At 39.2% G+C, this 18845-nt stretch overlaps 1 protein-coding gene across 2 annotated transcripts in view; it reads right to left on the bottom strand.

Moving 5' to 3' along the window:
* TRIM33 (tripartite motif containing 33) overlaps positions 1–18845 on the bottom strand; it is a 149764-nt gene that overhangs the window by 46865 nt on the left and 84054 nt on the right. For both annotated transcript variants that reach the window (XM_017345956.4, XM_017345957.4), the window contains exons 5-6: positions 4090–4206; positions 1551–1665 (exon numbers count right to left, since the gene is read on the bottom strand). In XM_017345956.4, the coding sequence (XP_017201445.2) occupies positions 1551–1665; positions 4090–4206 (232 nt within the window). The remainder of the gene's footprint in view (positions 1–1550; positions 1666–4089; positions 4207–18845) is intronic.

Here is an 18845-nt window from a genome sequence, read left to right as displayed (position 1 = left end):
ACAGGCTGTAGCGGCCATTTTGGGGGTGAACCAATGGAATGAAGATCTCTCTCTCACTGTCTAACTCTGCCTGTCAAAAACCAAAAAAACAAACAAAAAAACCAAAACACCAAAAAACTAAGTCTCAGAAGGAATGGATAATGTTCCATGTGCTTCGACAGCATGCCTAACAACCTATCTACTGTTTTCTTTACTTTGTTCTCCCTAAAATGATACAATATGGTTTACTGGACAATGTTTTTCCTAAAGAAACAAGCTGTTCACTTTATAATGTGAACCAATGGACCAAATTATTCAAATGAGAAGTTTGCTTTGTAACTTCACTACAATTCCCCTTTGTAAAATTTCAGAAAACCTCTTTTACAAAGTTTAAGAACCTGTTATACTAGAAAACACATTTCTCAAACGACCATCAGGTAAGGAGTAGGTATATTTACAGATAATTCAACTTTAAGAAGCATGTTTTAATTCAAAAGCTCTTGAAATGGCTTTACAAGTATTTTAGATTTATAGCTAAAATGTATTTACAATAAATTAAAATATAAAAATAGTTATTGCTAAGCGCTCTCCATTCACATGGGGAAAAAAAATCTGTTAGGGTTAAATCCAACTGACTAGATATACAACAGGGAAGAGATCCCCAACTTGAAAGAAATGGGTGAGAGAACTTCTCATCTCACAACTGTGTTTCAATAGAAAAGGAGTATCTAAAAGATAGAAATTCAGAGAAAATATTCTGCTCACATAAAATCTACTGTGGAAATTGTGAAGTAATAGAAGTTAAACAGTCAAATACACAGCTTAAATTTTTATATTTAGTGGCGTAGAAAACATAATCCCATATCATCTAAGCCTAGTTAGGAGCATTAAATTTTCAAACAGAAAACAAATTTTTCAAAAATTCAACTGCTTAAGAAGATTCATTCTTGAAAGGTGCTGAGAACAAATCAACCGAGGGCCAGCAGAGATGAATCTGATTAGAAATTACTTTGGATTTCACAAACTGACTACATTCTCATTTAGAAATGCACATCTACATATTAACCTCAAAATAGGCAACACAAAGACCTAATACCAAGCACAAAATTACCAGGAAGTTTAAGGATTATAAATTTCAAAGTAAGTTACATTTTTGTTAAAACTACTAAAATATTTTGAAAATAAAGTGAAACACACAGAAGACTTAAGCAGAAGCTCAACATGCATTTACAAGAAAAAGTCAAACTGAGGTTTCATATACAGAGGGGAGGGGGAAATGTGGGCCTGCACTGTCTTCATTTACATCACATTTCAGTATTTCATTCCTAAGAAGATATCACTGTCTCCTGACACATATAGCTAAAATCAGTGTTACTGAATTGGGCTCCAAAGTTACTTAAAAAAAAAAAAAAAGTTTCCTTCCCAGTAGCAATTAAAAAAAAAAAACAACCTTAGTTTGTATTTTACTTTATTTCCATACCCCCCAACCCATCTAAGAATTTTCAATAAACATTAAAACAGCTGAAGAGCAAGAGAAGCAGTTTTTGTTTTATTTTGGCTTTGAACCATACCTCTAGCTGCTGTAAGAGAGATTTTCCTTTCTTATTAATTTCATTGATAAGGGTGAAAATGGCCACTTTAATTTCCTGTTCTACTCGTTTGTTAGTCTCATTTACTTCTTTTATCCTGAATAAGAGAAATGCATCATTAGGTTATCAACTTATCCTATGTCTCTGAGTCATCAATTGTTACAGAAATTCATCCAACTGGGCACTTAACCGAGTAATTAAAACTTAAGTCAAAATGTACAACCTATGTTTCGGCACACCTGACCACTCAATTTGGTCCAAACAAGCTATGTATATAGACAAAGAATGAATTTAGTATTTAGTAATTTTAAATTAAGCACATAAAGGCCAGTTTATTAAGCTGCATGGCAACTTCCTAAAGCCACTGACAAAGTGGATGTGATACAAATGTCTGACACCAAGGATTCCTTATTAGAATCAAATTGGCACATTGGTTCTGTGTAATCACAATACTTTTTACAAACAATGTGCAAAAGAAGGATATAACAACCAATACTGTCTTTTTGAAAGGGTAGGAGTTGAACTCAGAAGTATTTAGTTTCACTTATAATTTAACCACTTCAAATGTGTTCTGATACATCCATTAATTTCCTCTCAAAATGGTTTCTTACTGTATACAGTAAAAGGCATAAGATATTTTCAATTCATTTTAAAGAATAAATGTTAGATATCTGTAAAAATAGTTACGAACACTGATAGTGGTCATGAAAGTTTGGTTGCAAACATGAAGTGGCTAATAACGTTGGTACTTATAAAACAGGAAGTGGGGAATCCCACCAACATAAATACATAAAATGTCAACAATAATCATAAGAGGCAGCCTTCAACTGTTAGACATTCTACTTCTGTACAAACTATAACCCACACTTTCAGCCCTTAAACTACCTTTATTTGCCAAATTCAAATTTGAATAACTTTAAAACACTCTAACCAACAGTAGTATGTCCTCCTTTGTCTGTATATCACTACTTGTTTGGGTACTTATTTGGAAATTTTATTGAATTCTGTCCTTATTAAGCTGAATGGAAGACCCTTAAAAAAAAAAAAAAGGTTCTAATTACTAGTGATAGTTAAGGCCTCAAAGGTAAAGTGATTGATCCAAAGATAAAAAATCATTTAGCATGCTGAAAGCAGAGAATAATTAGCCTTAGTTTCTCTTACTGGAACCTAAACAGTTTGATGTTTGAACTGTATGTTCAAATGTGAAGAAAGAAAAAAATATACAATAAAAAATAATGGAGATAGGTCACTGAATAATATGTCTAAAAGGAAGTTATCATTAGAGATTTTAACACTTATTTTTTAAGCTTTTTGGAGATGAAGTCATTAATTTCTCCAACCCTCTGCAATCTTATGTAACATGTAAATGACTTCACTATGCTTCTGTATACAGGTTCAGAAACATTTACCAAGAATGTCAAAGATATACATAAAAAATGTACACATAAGAATATGGGACCACCATATGAATCAACTAACTTCCTCTGAAAGGGATATTTATCTATAAATTGAGAGAAGATAAAGTTATCCTCTGCAATATCAGCCATAACATATTAGTAATTTAACCTAAAACATCCAGATATTTGGGGAAAAAAAATCTATGAGCAATGTGTATATACTGTATCTACTAGTAGCCCCAGAAGAACCTTCAATTTTCTTTTTGTATCACTTACGATGAAAAATTCTACCATGTGTTAAAGTGATATTTCATTGACACATTGAACTATTTAGTATTTTTGGCATCCAACAGGGTACTTCAAATGGTTCATGGAAATAATAAAATTTTTTTATTTTTGAAATCTATGCATAGTTTTATCATAATATATGTCTTCCCTGAACCTTCTGAGTCTACAGAATGTTTTTGAGTCTATATAATAAACACATACCTTTTCATACCTCTGGGAATTCACAAGTTTTAATTCTGCCAGCTGCAAGTGTTTGTCTTTGTTGTGCAAAAGTCCTAACCTTGTTAATCTGCTCTCTCATGGAACTTACTCCCATTTACAATTGTATCAAAACAGAATAATTTTTATATAATGATACTAAAGATAAAGATAGCAACAGCAGCTAATATCTATTTACTATGTGCCCGAAACTGTACTCTGTATTCATCTTATATGCAAATACTAAGGTAAGTACTGTTTTTGATGCTTGTTTTATAGATGGGGAAATCTGCTCATTACTCTTGATACTCTCTCCTGAATATTTTGTGTTCACTTAGTCTCTAAATTTTATACTTCAGTGGTCTTAATATTAATTTGTTTTTATAAGTCAAAGCCTAACAGAATAGAATCTTGCTCATTATAAAATCCAAATGTCTTTTAAGAGTACACAAGCTTTGGCCAGTTAAATTTTGTGTAACTAACGAAAATAATACCAAATTCAAATTACATCATTTCCCTGTGGAAAAAGTTTTCAATCTGTACTTAAAATAGTATAGGAGGAAAACAAATTTAAACTGGACCCACTTCTCTTTAACAATTTTTATAGGAAAAGTATAGATTTAAGGCAACACATTTACCTATTTTGCACCTGAGTAGCTGCAAAATGAACATAATTCTTCTTCTCAAGAAGCTTAGCCAGTAGATTCTCAATTGCACCTTTCTGATTTTGAAAAGCTTCTTCCAAAAACTGATACCTTCAAAATAAAACAAAACTATATTTAAAACAGAAAACTTACTATTAAAAAATCAAGAATAGCAACATGCATAAATCTTGAAACCTCACTGAAATGATCAACTCCATATACTGGCCAGTCCTACCTCAATAGCAACTTAAAGTAATTTATATAAAGAGGACATATTTCATTTATATAATTTTAACCAACCCTCCCCCCATAGCAACTTTTAAATGGTAATTCCTGCTCTTCAGACCAGAGAAGCCATCATAAAAGGAAAAATTTACAAAAAAAAAAAAAAAAAAATGCTTGGCTACCCTTGTATTAGGATTTTAATTCAGGATTACTTTTTTTTTCCCCCTAAATCTAAGTACTGGGACAAGTTAAATACATTTTTAAGTCACTAAATACAAGCACATTATAGGAAATACTATCAAAAGAGGAAAAACTATTAACAGTTCCAACATCAAACAGTTCACTGCTGCTACCATTATATATGGTTTCTTATTCTTTTAATTATGAAAAGTATAATCATAACATGCAAGTTATTTTATGTAACTTATTCATCTTCATAATCACATTTGAAGTAACTTTTCAGCTGTAAACAAAATTTTTCCAAAAGCTTATATCATTTAAAAATACCAATACCTGTTTTATTATAACTGTCAACATGAGTGGTATATATTAAAATTTTCTAATAGTGAAAACTTAAGATTTACTATTAATCCTAGGTTTCTTTGGTTTCTAAGAAGCTACACTAATAGCTTTCTTTCCTTTTTATAAATTATTCATTAACTAAAAAATCATTGAGGCTAGCTTTGTGGTATACCAGATTAAAGTACTGCCTGTGACACCAGCATCCCACACTGCAGTGCCAATTTGAGTCCTGGTTGCTCCACTTCCAGTACAGCTCCCTGCTACCATGTTTGGGAAGGCAATGAAGATGGCTCAAGTGCTTGGGCCCCTGCTATCCATATAGGAGACCCAAATGGAGTTTCTGGCTTTGGCAGGGCCAGACCCAGACCCAGACTCAGCTGCTGAAACCATCTGGGGAGTGAATCAGCAGATGGAAGATCTCTCTGTGTCACTCTTTCAAAGAAATAAACTTAATTTTTTTTAGTTTCTTCTATATGCTTTTTACATGGATAAAATGATCCCTTATGGTTCACACTCTAATAATAAATAGGCACAAATTTGAAATGACCATACCATGACAAGATATTTATTTATTTATTTTATTTTATTTTATTTATTTATTTTTTGACAGGCAGAGTGGACAGTGAGAGAGAGGGAGAGAGACAGAGAGAAAGGTCTTCTTTTTGCTGTTGGTTCACCCTCTGATGGCCGCTGTGGCTGGTGTGCTGTGGCCGGCGCACCGCGCTGATCTGAAGGCAGGAGCCAGGTGCTTCTCCTGGTCTCACATGTGGGTGCAGGGCCCAAGGACTTGGGCCATCCTCCACTGCACTCCCTGGCCACAGCAGAGAGCTGGCCTGAAAGAGGGGCAACTGGGACAGAATCCGGCGCCCCGACCAGAACTAGAACCCGGTGTGCTGGTGCCACAGGCAGAGGATTAGCCTAGTGAGCCAGAGTACCGGCCAGGATATTTATTTATATATTCAGCCTCAAACCAATGAAAGCTTCACAGAGAAGTCAGAATAGCATCCTGATTGCAGAAACATGTTTACTGTGTAATAAATACTTCACTATCACCAAAGAAAAACATACGATGGTCAGAATATGAGACAATAACTGATAAAATCCGGAAGCAGGTTGTGAGATAGGGTATGCCTTGCTATTCATACATTTTATTCTTGATGTAATAGGAAGCTCTTGAAGAAACCTAAAAAGAACGTAATAATCAGATTTTTTATTCTAGAGAATTCATCATACAGAAATATAAAAGACCTGAAGAAAATATAAGGGGAAAGACCAGCTTAACTCTAAGACAGTAAGTAGCTCAGATCAAGGATCAAGATATAGTATTGGTTGGTAGAGCCAAACAGATATGCTGGAAAAACTGTCAGAGAGATCAGCAGTTTTGGTGATTTGCAACATTACGGAAAGGTCCCCGGGATGGCCTGAAAATCACATGCCTATTTAAGGCAGCATCAAGGTCACTGGAAATTAAGTGTTTCAGGTACTGACACAAATCACTAAAAGACAGGAATTCAGAAGAGGAGGAAGATTTCTAAAAGACAGGATTCAGAAGAGGAGGAAGATTTCATAATCTAGATATCTTTGCCCTCAGTGAAGTTCTCAGGCAGACAGGAGGAAATGCAATGAAAGTGCTTACATTAAAGGAAGGTTTTTTTTGTTTTTTTTTTTGTGGTTTTTTTTGACAGGCAGAGTGGACAGTGAGAGAGAGAGACAGAGAAAGGTCTTCCTTTGCTGTTGGTTCACCCTCCAATGGCCGCTGCGGCTGGCGGGCTGCAGCCGGCGCACCGCGCTGATCCAAAGCCAGGAGCCAGGTGTTTCTCCTGGTCTCCCATGCGGGTGCAGGGCCTATGGACCTGGGCCATCCTCCACTGCACTCCCTGGCCACAGCAGAGAGCTGGACTGGAAGAGGAGCAACCGGGACAGAATCCGGCGCCCCGACTGGGACTAGAACCCAGTGTGCCAGCGCCGCAGGCGGAGGATTAGCCTATTAAGCCGTGGCGCCAGCCAGGAAGGTTTTATAAGATTAAAAAAAAAAAAAAAAAAAGCTTGCTTAGTGGTGGGATTCAAGCAATAAAGCAAGAATGGAGTTCAGCTGAAGGTAAAGTAGAGCAATTGGGGGAAATGTATCAGGAAAACAGCAAGTAAGAATGGATTTTACTCTGAGCACTCATTTAAGGAAATGTTTTACAGTGGTAAAATGAACATTCTAAAACTTACCAGTTTAATCATTTTTAAAGAGAATATTTTTAAAACAAACTACCAATAAAGTCAAACACATTATAACTTGTATAAGATATTAAACAGCAGAAAGAAGTATGTAGGTATTTTATTTTAAAATACTTTTAAAGAGTTTCTTCTAAGAGAAAAGGGACCCAAAGACTGTTTCTTCACTGACAAGCAATATTTGATTTATCTATATACTAGGATTGCTCTGTGTCCCATAGAAAGTTTTACTATGTCAAAGTTGTGCAAATAAAGTAAAAACAAGAATTTCATGTTAAACCTTTTAAACTTCATGGCTTTATTTACATTTTTTAAGAAAGTTCTTTTTGAAATTTGATGATGTCAGCAAATAGGAAAGTATTTGGTTAAAAAAGTCAACTATTATCAAAATTCACAAACTTTTAATCTACAAAATATCATCTTATACAAATTTCTCAACTTCCAATGTTTCCGGAATATTTCTGTAAATATCATAATGAATTCATGTGAACAAGAAACAAAAATAATTTTCCTAACCATTATACAGATGGATGAAAGAAAATATGGATACTTCACTTCTCGTACATAGAGTTTGACAACCTGAATGGGATGCTAAAAATAAGAGCTTTCTTGTTAGACAATCTCAGGGGGGAAGAGAAGAGCTCTGGGGGCAGGGGTAGGGATAAATCTGGACATACAAAAGTATAGTGTCCTGAAGCCACCTGTCATTTTTAGGGCAAAAAGGAAGTACACAAAGCTAGAAGTGAAGGAAGATATCAGATGCTAAAGAGGCCTGTAAATATTGCTGAGTTAGATTAAGAAAATAAATAATGGTGAAAAACAAAAGGACAGATGGAAAATTAATAATCAGATTTGTCTCTGGTCACTTGAACAAATTTCAATTGTATGATTAGAAGAAAAACACTAGCAACAACTTAAAAACAAAGAGGCACTATGGAAGAAATTTTGATTACAAGCTCCTTTGAAAACCTGTGAAATAAACTTTCAAATTTATAGTTAAAATATGTCAGAAATGGGGAGAAAGAATAACAATAAACAGACTGAATATAAATGATTAATATGTCAATACTTGGAGAAATTTTAGATTTTAATCTTGTAATATAAAGCAGTGATTTTTTTTTTAAGATTTATTTATTTGAAAGTCAGAGTTACAGAGAGAGAGAGAGAGAGGGAGGGACAGAGAGAAAGATCTTCCATCTGCTGGTACACCCTTCAAATGGCCACAATGGTCAGGGGTGGACCAAGCCAAAGCCTGCAGCCAGGAGCTTCTTCCAGGTCTTCCACACGAATGCAGGGGCCCAAGGACTTGGGCCATCCTCTGCTGCTTTCCCAAGTGCATTAGCAGGGAGCTGGATTGGAAGTGGAACATCTGGGACTCGAACCAATGTCCATATGGGATGCTGGTATATCACAGGCAGAAGCTTTACACACTACGCCATAGTGCCGGATGCACTAGTGATTTTTAATGTGGATTTTTTGATCATACTGAGACAATTTCAGTAGCATTTCAAAGGTCTAACTAAAAACTATGTTAGCTCAGGATTCAAGTAGGAAAGTCCAATTAAACTTTCTGTACTTTAGAATTACAAAAATTATAATAAATACACCAGCGGTTATTCAGTTTTGATTAGAATTGATAAGCATACTTATTTTTGTTATTATTTAGAAATCAATTATATTTAATTTGGTTTTTAGTTTTTTTAAAACTATGGTGCTTATGAGTAAAGGATGGGGGATGAATCATAAAAAGGCTGTTTTTAAAAGGTTGAGAATGAGGCTGGTGTTGTGGTGCAGCAGGTTAAGCTAACATCCAATATGGGCACCTGTTCTGAGTCCTAACCACTCCATTTTTTTTTTTTTTTTTTTTTTGACAGGCAGAGTGGACAGTGAGAGAGAGAGAGAGAGAGAGAGAGAAAGGTCTTCCTTTTGCCGTTGGTTCACCCTCCAATGGCCGCCGCTGCAGCCGGCGCACCGCGCTGATCCGATGGCAGGAGCCAGGATCCAGGTGCTTTTCCTGGTCTCCCATGGGGTGCAGGGCCCAAGCACCTGGGCCATCCTCCACTGCACTCCCTGGCCATAGCAGAGAGCTGGCCTGGAAGAGGGGCAACCGGGACAGAATCCGGCGCCCCAACCGGGACTAGAACCCGGTGTGCCGGCGCCTCAAGGTGGAGGATTAGCCTATTGAGCCACGGCGCCGGCCTACCACTCCATTTTTGATCCAGCTCCTTGCTAATGTCATTTGGGGAGTGAACCAGTGGACAGAAGCGTTCACTGTTGCTTCCCCAACCCTATAACTGCCTTTCTAATTAATTAATTAATTAGTTAAAAAAACCCTGAGAATCACTTAGCTAACAACGTTTTTTATTAAGTCCTAAACTCTACTCTTTACTTGCCAAGTGAGTACAGTTTCATTATTCCTTGTAATTTTCTCTATGATAATAATTGATAAGAGCTGATCCTGACACATCTATGAAAATACATTATCTTGTTTGTATCCAAACTGAGTATGTAGAACAATCTTTTACAATTGACTCCACTTCATTTTCCAATTATTCCATTTTAAAAATTACATACAATTTTAAACACATATTAGAAGTTCAATTACACTGAACTTAACATCCACATTCAAAAACAAGCCATTTATAGCCAATTTTATCTATATACTCACCCACTCTATTCCCTAGATTACTCTGAAGAAAACCTGAAACATCATTATTAATCTAAGCATCTCTCAATAGCTAACCTATTTAAGAGAACTACACTGTCAGGTACTGTGCTAAGCATCTTTACAGGGATTCTTTCATCTGATCTTTAGAAAAACTTTCCTGACTTAAATAATACTACTATCTTTACAGTTAATGGTTGGATGATCTGGATGATCCTCTGTGTCTCAGTTCCCCTTCAATAAAATATGAAATCATCATAGTTACCTTTATAGGACTATTGTAAAAATTAAATTGGTCAAAACACAATAGCACTTAGAGAACAGTAACAGTTTAAGGCTTGATGTCATCATCATTATTCTCAGCAATTTTAAAGGATTTGCATTGCTTCAACATAAAACCTATTCATCACAAACCTTCAAAATCAAGTCTACTACACACAAAGATCTGATGAGTATGTTTTAGAGAACATTTTAAAATTAAGTTAATAGTTTTTAATTTAATGCTCTATGTAAAGGGGAGGCAATAAAAAGCCTTGGCATTCAGGGAGTATAGCAGACAGCAGGAACTATGAGCAGAAATGAGAACCTAAAGGGTGGAAATTTCTAGAAATGGAGCCAGAGTTGTGGTGCAGTGTGGTAAAACACTGCCTGTGATGCTGGCATCCTATCTGTGTGCCATTTCAAGTCTCAGCTGTTCTACTTTCAATCTAGTTCTCTGCTAATATACCTAGGAAAGCAGAAGATGATACAAGTACTTGGACCCTGCCACCCACATGGGAGACCAGGCTGGAGTTTCAGGCTCCTGACTTCAGACTGGCCCAGCCCTAGCTGTTGTGACCATCAGGGGAGTGAACCAGTGGATGGAAGATCTTTCTCTGTTTCCCTCTACATCCCTGCCTTTCAAATAAATAAATCTTAAAAAGAAAGAAAGAAGGAATATTTCTAGAAAGTATGGGAAGACATTAGATTTCCCACATAAATGTAACAGGAATCAAAAGCCAATTTTAATTAAATCTCAAAGGGCATAGTGACATCAACTGATATTTCAGTTACCTAAGACTTCATTTGTAAGCATGATGTCACCTTCTATTGCTGTCTTCAAAATCACTAATCTTTTCTTTGATGATGCTTAATCTGCTGTTAATTTTATCCAAAATTCAACTCAGGAAAACACTGGAGAAAAAAGAATAGCAATGGTGAGTCATAATCACACTAATAAACTCCTAAGTTTAATTATAGGTATTCCTAAAGAGAAGAAAGAGGGAAAAGAAAATATTGGAAGAAATAATAATTATGGACAGAAATTTTCCAAATTTGATGAAAACTATAAATGTACAGACTGAAGAATCTCAATTTCTCCCATGTATAAGAAGTATTAAGGAAATTATATAAGTTATATCACTTCCAAACTGCTTTAGACCAGTAATAAACAGAAAAATTTAAAAATATGGTAAGACAGGGAAAAAAGATCATGTACACATGAACAAAGATAAAACAATTTCTCAAGGAAAACAATGCAAATCACAAGAGAGTGTGAAGGAAGGACACCTTAAAAATAGTCAAAGTAACTACCAACTTAGAATCTCTCATCTAGCAGTATCTTTCAAATATGAAAGTGGTGACAGGCATTTAGCACAGTGGTTAAGAGACTCTTGGGAAGCTTACCTCCTATGTCAGAGAGCCCAAATACCTGCTCCTCAGCTTCCTGCTAATGGGCATCTTGGGAGGCAGCTGGTGATGCTTCAAACACTCGGGTCCCTGTACCCTACATGGGAGACCCAGATTGAGCCTTGAACACCTGCCTCTGGCCTGACCCAGTCCCAGATGCTGCAGGCACTGAAGAAAGAGATTCTCTCTTAGCTCCAGCCACTGTAGGCATCTGGAGAATAAACCAAAGGATGGAAGAAGCATCTATCTCTTCTGTTCTCCCTACCTTTCAAATAAAACGGAAATAAATTTAAAAATTTAAATATACGAAGGTGAAACTTTTTGGGAGTGATATATTTGCATCATCATGATGATGGTTTCACAGGTGTTAACCTATGTCATCATAAAGTAGAGATCCCCAGTATAAGGATGTAGTAAGAGTAACCTGCCCTTCTTAAGAACGAGATGGTTATAATGATGATGTGCAAGTGGAGGGGAAGGCTGGAGGGAAGGCTCTGGATGTGCAAACAAGCAGCGCTGATTATAGTGTTCAATCTTCTCTATTGTCTAGGTACCTGCTGAACCTGAGCCTGGATTACCTACCTGGCACTGGAGGCTTCTGTTCTTAAGAGCTATTTACATGAACCCATGTATGGCTTCCTCCCATCCTCTGACCTGCTGCCATCCCTTTGGGGAGAAGCCTCCCTGGTCTAGAACTAACACCTGAATGGCTGGGGCAGGAGGACTCTCCAGTCTGCTGGACCCACTACCTGGGATTGGCAATTCCTAATGCTCAGGACTGTGGATTTTGAGTTTATACCGACAAAGCAGAACTTGGCTGTAAGGACTGGCAAGGTAAGTCGGCCCATCACATCCTCAATCTTCCTCCAGGGTTGCTGATGAAATCTGACAAAGCTTGTTTGCCTGCCTGAATCAACCACTGGACTCTCAAACAGTACTTCTTCTTGCCTTTGAGGAACATTTAACTGCTCTCCGCTAAGTCAGGAGGAACCGCTAGCATTATGAACTAACGGCTGACACTGGCCTGTGTTGTGTCCACCTGCACCTGCCCCTGACCTCTAACCTGAGGTAGCATGAGCAGGCTGCCCTCATGCTGCTGCCTGTTCACGATCTGAGAAACAGTGATTTCTAACACAAAGCCCTTTTTAGTAGCTCTGAAAAGGGGAAGTTTCAACTTTTCCTCCTCTGAAAGATGGGTCCATCAAGCAACAAAAGGAAGATTTCCATCAAAGATCTGGAAGTAAAAGGGCCTTGTTGCCTCAGCCCATGCCCTTGAACACAGACACAAAGGACTGCCAAGTACACACTGCAGGAAAGAGTGTCAGCAGCTACGGGAGGTACATAATAAATTATAAAACTCTTTAAAGGGGGCAGGCACCAGAGCACAATGGGTTAGGCCACCACTTGTGACAGCATCCCATACTGGCATGCAGGTTTGAGTCCTGGCTGCTTCACTTCTGATCCAGCTTTCTGCTAATGAGCTTGGGACGACAGTGGAGGATGGCCCAAATCCTTGGGTCCCTGCCATTCATGTGAAAGAACCAGATGACATTCCTGGCTCCTGGATTCACCCTGGCCCACCCCTAGCTGTTGTGTTTATTCTGGGAGTGAATCACAGATGGGAGATAGATCTCTCTCTCTGCCTTTCAAGTAAGTAAGTACATAAATCTTAAAATTAAAAAAAACGGTTTGGAAGTTGAGTCCTGCTATGTTAAAGAAGCTTAGGAACTATCTTGGGCTTTCCACAAAGATCATTACTAACAAAGCATGAAGCCAAACTTAGACAAGATCAAAGTAAAGTGATTATCCAATAATTTAACTGCCTACCTGAACAACCAACAGGCTGTAGAGGAGAGATAACAGAATTTACAATTTCTATAATATCTAAACCATAAGAAAATCAGTAAGCAATCAAAGAAACAAGAAAGTCTGATTCATAGTAAAGAAAAAAAGCACTCACTGTGGCATAGTGGCTAAAACTACTGCCTGCAGTGCCCGCATTCCATATGGGTTCGAGTCCCAGCAGCTCCATTTCTAATCTGGCTCTCTGCTATGGCCTAGGAAAGTAGTGGAAGATGGCCCAAGTTCTTGGGTCCCTGCACCCATGTGGGAGACCCAGAAGAAGCTTCTAGCTCCGAGACTTGGATCAGCTCAGCTCCAGCAGTTGTAGCCATTTGGGGAGTGAACCAGTGGTTGCAAAGACCTCTCTCTCTCTGCCTTTCAAATCAATAAATAATCTTTAAAAAGAATAATAATAATCTTAAAAAGAAAGAAAAGAAAAAGAAAAAAGCACTCAACAGAAAATAACACCATGATGGTCCAAATGTTGCAATAAGTTAAGAATTTAAGTGGGCTATTGTGTGTTCAAAAATTTTCATAAACGCAGGTTCTTTTTTTTTAAAGATTTATTTATTTATTTGAAAGTCAGATTTACACAGAGAGAAAGAGAGGGAGGTCTTCCATCCACTGGTTCACTCCCCAACTGGCTGCAACGGCAGGAGCTGCGCCAAACCAAAGCCAAGAGCTAGGAACTTCTTCCAGGTCTCCCACGTGGGTGCAGGGGCCCAGAGACATGGGCCATCTTCTACTACTTTCCCAGGCCACAGCAGAGAGCTAGATTGGAAGTGGAGCAGCTGGGTCTCGAACCGGTGCCCATATGGGATGCCAGCACTTCAGGCCGGGGCATTACCCACTGTGCCACAGTGCTGGCCCCATAAGCACAGGTTCTTAAAGAATGAACTAACAGGTAATCTCAATAAAGAAATAAATTCCAAAAAAGAAACCGAAGTCCTAGAAAATAAGAATAACTGAAATGAAAAAAATTAGTAGATGGTCTTAGCAAATGGAAGATGTCTGAAGAAAAGGTTAGTAGTGAACACGAACTTAATACCTACAAAAGTATCCAATCTGAAGATAAAAGAGAAAACGGACTGAAGAAAAATTAACAAAGTATTAGAAACCCCTAGGACAAGATAATATGTGTAACTGTAGTCCTAGAAGACAGTAAAAGTACGGAGAAATTTTTGTTAAGAAATAACAGCCAATTTCCCTAATATGATGAAAACATGAGCTTAAAAGGTAAAAGCAGACCGGTGTTGCAGCTCACTAGGCTAATCCTCCGCCTACGGCGCCGGCACACCGGGTTCTAGTTCCGGTCAAGGCCCCAGATTCTGTCCCGGTTGCCCCTCTTCCAGTCCAACTCTCTGCTGTGGCCTGGGAGTACAGTGGAGGATGGCCCAGGTCCTTGGGCCCTGCACCCGCATGGGAGACCAGGAGAAGCACCTGGCTCCTGGCTTCGGATCAGCACAGTGCACTAGCTGCAGCGGCCATTGGGGGGTGAACCAACGGAAAAAGGAAGACCTTTCTCTGTCTCTGTCTCTCAATGTCCACTCTGCCTGTCAAAAAAAAAAAAAAAAAAAAAAGAGGTGAAAGCAGGGCTGGTGCTGTGACGCTGTAGGTTAAAGCCCCAACTTGCAGCAACAGCATCCTATATGTGCCTGTTCTAGTCCGGGCTGCTCCACTTCTGATCCAGCTCTCTGCTGTGGCCTGGGAAAGCAGTGGAAGTTGGCCCAAGTCCTTGGGCTCCTGCACCCACATGGGAAACTTAGAGAAAGCTCTTGGTTCCTGGCTCTGGATCAGTTCGGCTCCAGCCACTGCAGCCATCTGGGGAGTGAATTGGCAGATGGGAACCTCTCAGTCTGTACCTCTCTCTGTAACTCTTTCAAAGAAATTAAAGAGCTTGTAAAAGCAGCACAGAAATCCATACAGAATAAAATAAGAGAAAAACAAAATTAAATGAGAAAACCAAAGGAAGAATTTAAAACAAAGAAAAGCCACACACAATTCAGAAAGGAACAGAATGAATGATATCAAATACAATGTAATGGCATCTGTTAAATGCTATGGATGGGGGGACAAACCCTTCAACCTAGAATTCTAGTGCAAATTATCCCTTCTAAACTGAGGGATTTCTTATGAACAGAAAATGAGCAGATTCACTGTTACCTGACCTACAGAATAGAAATGCTGGAGAACACTCTTCAGGCCAAAGGAAAACAACAGATGGAAATTCACTTACAAGAAATGAGGTGAAACAAAAATCATAATACACCGACAGATATCAAACATTAGATTTTTTTTTTTTTGACAGGCAGAGTGGACAATGAGAGAGAGAGAGACAGAGAGAAAGGTCTTCCTTTGCCGTTGGTTTACCCTCCAATGGCTGCCGTGGCCGGCGCACTGCGCTGATCCGAAGCCAGGAGCCAGGTGCTTCTCCTGGTCTCCCATGGGGTGCAGGGCCCAAAAGCACTTGGGCCATCCTCCACTGCACTCCTGGCCACAGCAGAGAGCTGGCCTGGAAGAGGGGCAACCAGGACAGAATCTGACGCCCCAACCGGGACTAGAACCTGGTGTGCTGGTGCCGCAAGGTGGAGGATTAGCCTATTGAGCCACGGAGCCGGCAACATTAGATTTTTATTTTCCCTTCCCATAACATTCTTGAAAGACAGCTAACTGGATGTAGGCTGTGGTGCACCAGATTAAGCCACAAATTGGGATGCCTGCATCCCATATCAGAGTGCTGGGTTCAAGTCACAGCTACTCTGTGCTTCCAATCCAGCTTCTTGGGAATGTACCTGGGAGACAGCAGATGATGGTTTGTGTCTGGGCCCCTGCCATTCATGGGGGAGCCCTGCATGGGGTTCCTGGCTCCTGCTTGGTCTGGCCTTGGATGTTGCAGGCATTTGGTGAGTGGAACAGAGGATGGAAGATATCTCTGTCACTCTACATTTCAAACAGAATAAATCTTTTAAAAAATAATTTTGGGGCTGGCACTGTGGCACAGTGGGTTAACGCCCTGGCCTGAAGCCCTGCCATCCCATGTTGGTGCTCGTTCGAGACCCGGATGCTCCACTTCCAATCCAGCTCTCTGCTGTGGCCTGGGAAAGCAGAAGATGGCCCAAGTCTTTGGGCCCCCGTGCCCGCATGGGAGACCCAGAGGAGGCTCCTGGATTCGGATTGGCGAGGCTCCAGTCATTGCAGCCATTTGGGAAGTGAACCAGCAGATGGAAGACCTCTCTCTCTCTCTCTCTCTCTCTACCTCACCCAGACTTTCAAATTAATAAATAAATATTTTTTTAAAAAAGGTGTTTTGTTTTGTTTTTAAAGAAAAGGCACTGATGGGGCCGGCTCTATGGTGCAGCAAGTTAAAGCCCTGGCCTGAAGTGCCGGCATCCCATATAGGCACACCGGTTCTAGTCCTGGCTGCTCCTCTTCTGATCCAGCTCTCTGCTATGGTCTAGGATAGCAGTAGAAGATGGCCCAAGTCCTTGGGCCCCTGCACCCAGTGGGAGACCCAGAAGAAGTTCCTGGCTCCTGGCTTCAGATTGGTGCAGCTCTGGCCGTTACAGCCATCTGGGGAGTGAACCAGCAGATGGAAGACCTCTCTCTCTCTCTCTCTCTCTACCTCACCCAGACTTTCAAATTAATAAATAAATATTTTTTTTAAAAAGGTTTTTTTTTTTTTTTTTTTTAAGAAAAGGCACTGATGGGGCCGGCTCTATGGTGCAGCAAGTTAAAGCCCTGGCCTGAAGTGCCGGCATCCCATATGGGCACACCGGTTCTAGTCCTGGCTGCTCCTCTTCTGATCCAGCTCTCTGCTATGGTCTAGGATAGCAGTAGAAGATGGCCCAAGTCCTTGGGCCCCTGTACCCGCGTGGGAGACCCCGAAGAAGCTCCTGGCTCCTGCTTTGGATCAGCATAGCTCCGGCTGTTGCGGCCAGCTGGGGAGTGAACCAGCGGATGGAGGGCCTCTCTCTCTGTCTCTACCTCTCTCTGTAACTCTGTTTTTCAAATAAATAAAATAAATCTTTAAAAAAAAAAAAAGGCACTGAAAGGTATGGTACATAATAATGTATATAAGAATAAATTATATCATAAAAGTACACAGGAGAAGGACTAGATAAATAGACCTATCCTTTTTAAAAATTTACTGTATGTGTAGAATGAGAATCCAGACAATATTATAAACAGATATTAAGTCAGAAATGCTTGTCATTATCTCAAAAGCTAATACTAAATAGAATAAAAGAAGTACAGCTTAAAAAAAAAACAAAATATATATAATATGGAATATCAAAAAAAGATCTGTAAATTCAAAAGAAGGTAGAAACAACAAAACAAATCATGAGAAATAAAAACAAACAGCAAACTGTAGGCTTAAACCTACCTATAATCAATAATTACATTAAATATAACCTGAGGAAGCAATCCAATTTAAAGAACAAAGGTGCCCTGAACTATTTGTGCAACTGGGAATTAATTTTTTTTAAAAGATTTGTTCTATTTCAAAGGCAAAGTCACAGAGAGAGGGAGAGACAAAGATTGAGAGGTGCTCCATCTGCTGTTTCACTCCCCAAACAGCCTGGCCTTGGATTGGCACAGCTCCAACTGTTGTGGCCAACTGGGAAGTGCACCAGCAGATGGAAGACCTCTCTCTGTCTCTCCTTCTCTCTCTGTGTAACTCTGGCCTTCAAATAAAATAAAAAAATCTTAAAAAAAAAAAAAAAGAATAGTAGTAGGTGACCATCAGTGAAGTGGGAATCAAAATACTTTTAACTGTTAGCATCCTATCAATGGCCAAGGTTGGGCTAGAAGGGAGCCTAGAGCCAGGGTTTCCTCCAGGTCTCCCACGTTGGTGCAGGGGCCCAAGTACTTGGGCCATCCTCTGCTGCCTTCCCAGCCACATAACCAGAGTGCTGGATCAGAAGTGGAACATCTGGGACATGAACCAGTGCCCATATGAGATACCAGCGTCACAGGTTGCAGCTTTACCTGCTACACCACTCTGGCTCCCAGACTCGACTACTGAATCCAGGTATTCTGATATGGATGTGACATTTAAACTGCTAAGTCAAACACTCATCTGGTTGTTTTAGACTATGTAGCCCAAAAGGCAAAATCAAAGATATTATATAGTTTATATATTGTTTATATAACGTAAGGAAAATCAATTTTCATGAAATTATTATTGACAAATAATTATGTGGGCTTTGTTGTAATAAAATTCTATTGTACAGGAAAGTGTTCCATGTAATAATGAGACATGGTAGAAACAGGACTCACTGAAAAACAAGTCCCTGGGCTGGTATTATGACACAGCAGATTAAGTCACGATGTGCAAACTGGCATCCCATATTGGAGCACTGGTTCAAGTCTGAGTCTGGTGCGTTAGCAGGAAGCTGGATTGGAAGTGGAGCAGCCGGGTCTTAAATTGGTGCGCATGTGGGACACTGGCAATGCAGGTGCAGGGTTAACCTTCTATGCTCCCTACCCTGGTCTTAACCACCATCAGTTCTTGCTTGTATAACTGCAGAAGTCTCTTCAGTTGTCTCTACTATTACCTCTCTTCAGTTCATTCTTAACATTGGTGCTACAGCATTATCTTGAG

The sequence above is a fragment of the Oryctolagus cuniculus genome, chromosome 7 (assembly GCF_051225735.1).
Source record: "Oryctolagus cuniculus isolate XC-2025 breed Fujian yellow rabbit chromosome 7, ASM5122573v1, whole genome shotgun sequence".
In the NCBI taxonomy this organism is placed as follows: domain Eukaryota; kingdom Metazoa; phylum Chordata; class Mammalia; order Lagomorpha; family Leporidae; genus Oryctolagus; species Oryctolagus cuniculus.
Note: the sequence above shows the minus strand (reverse complement) of the source record. Positions and strands in the feature narration are given on the sequence as shown.